Below are 1,732 nucleotides of genomic sequence, written 5' to 3'. Positions count from 1 at the left end.
TGGGTGATGTGTGATGGTGGGTGATGGTGGGTGATGTGTGATGGTGGGTGATGGTGGGTGATGGTGGGTGATGGTGGGTGATGTGTGATGGTGTGTGATGGTGGGTGATGTGTGATGGTGGGTGATGGTGGGTGATGGTGGGTGATGATGGGTGATGGGTGATGGTGGGTGATGATGGGTGATGGGTGATGTGTGATGATGGGTGATGATGTGTGATGGTGGGTGATGTGTGATGGGTGATGGTGGGTGATGTGTGATGGGTGATGGTGGGTGATGGTGGGTGATGTGTGATGATGGGTGATGGGTGAGGTGTGATGATGTGTGATGGTGAGTGATGTGTGATGGTGGATGATGGGTGATGGTGGGTGATGTGTGATGGTGGGTGATGTGTGATGGTGGGTGATGTGTGATGTGTGATGGTGGGTGATGTGTGATGATGGGTGATGTGTGATGGTGGGTGATGGTGGGTGATGGGTGATGTGTGATGGGTGATGATGTGTGATGATGGGTGATGTATATCCTCTATTGTACTTTCAGGGGAAGATCCTGAAACTCGGAGATTAAGGACTGTGAAAAACATTGCCGACCTTCGACAGAACTTGGAGGAGACCATGTCCAGCCTCAGGGGAACCCAGATCACGCACAGGTACCCTCTGACCCTGATTACCCCTTCATACTATGGGGACAACTAAGAGGAGACCTTCCTTCTCTTTGTTGAGATTTCTTCTCACTTCCTGTTGCATCTTTTGTATAGGAAGTGAAAGGAAATGTCTCTAGGGGGACACAGGCGGCAAAATATGTATGTGTTGCAGTTCAAGCTGAACAATATCTCTCCAATCAGCTCCACGAAACCGAGGTCCATAAAAATACAACTTTATTGTTGTAAATTCCATGCAAAGTTCAAAATACGAGGTGTACACCACCATAGTATCTCTCCCACTCCAACGCCACTGACGCGTTTCACCAGCTGGGCTTAATCATTGAGGTCTTTCGCTTTTTTTGCAGTTCAAGCTGAAGTTTATTCTGCTTACGTTTTGGCTTCCTTGATTCATTCTCCCTTCCCCCACCTTATCAACATACCTTATTTTAGTCCCAGTGAGTCTATATGGTTCTCTATGCCATGCAGGCAGATCATGGCCGGTGGGAGGGGCTATACATAGCTTCCTGCCTGCCCTAGGTAGCACCCACTTGGGATGCTGAGCCCCCATGAGTGAAAGAAATCCAATGAATGAAAGCAGCGGGCAGGTGTGCTTATTGATTGTTACAGATTGATAATTATTATATTTGTGTCTTTCTTCAGCACGTTGGAGACAACATTCGACAGCAACGTCACCACTGAAATCAGCGGCCGCAGCGTGCTCGGCCTCTCCTCCCGCACGACTCCTATGACTTGGAGATTGGGACAGTCCAGCCCTCGTCTGCAGGCAGGCGACGCCCCCTCTATGGGCAACGGGTACCCTCAGCGGGCCAGCGCCAGCCGCTATATCAGCTGCGAGCCCGGGCGCTACATGTACTCCGTGCCTCTCAGGAGGCAGCTGGCGACCAGAGGGAACCTGGGCCATGGCGACCACTCCGACAAAGGGGACGACCTAGACATGGAGAGCGTCAGCGTAGATGCCACGGGGTACATGAGCGATGGCGATGTCCTCAGCAAGAACATGAGAAGCGATGAGATCACTAGCGGGTAAGAACCATCACCTGTCCTTGGCTTTTATACACCTGCATGGAGTTC

The 1,732-nt window shown here is 51.0% G+C and overlaps 1 protein-coding gene across 1 annotated transcript in view; it reads left to right on the top strand.

Moving 5' to 3' along the window:
* Positions 1–1,732, top strand: part of NAV2 (neuron navigator 2) — a 224,746-nt gene that overhangs the window by 128,039 nt on the left and 94,975 nt on the right. Inside the window, exons 10-11 of the mRNA XM_018554770.1 lie at positions 538–646; positions 1,301–1,684. Of these exons, the coding sequence (XP_018410272.1) occupies positions 538–646; positions 1,301–1,684 (493 nt within the window). The remainder of the gene's footprint in view (positions 1–537; positions 647–1,300; positions 1,685–1,732) is intronic.

Source organism: Nanorana parkeri, unplaced genomic scaffold (assembly GCF_000935625.1).
Source record: "Nanorana parkeri isolate BGI_ZX_2015 unplaced genomic scaffold, ASM93562v1 scaffold10, whole genome shotgun sequence".
In the NCBI taxonomy this organism is placed as follows: Eukaryota; Metazoa; Chordata; class Amphibia; order Anura; family Dicroglossidae; genus Nanorana; species Nanorana parkeri.
Note: the sequence above shows the minus strand (reverse complement) of the source record. Positions and strands in the feature narration are given on the sequence as shown.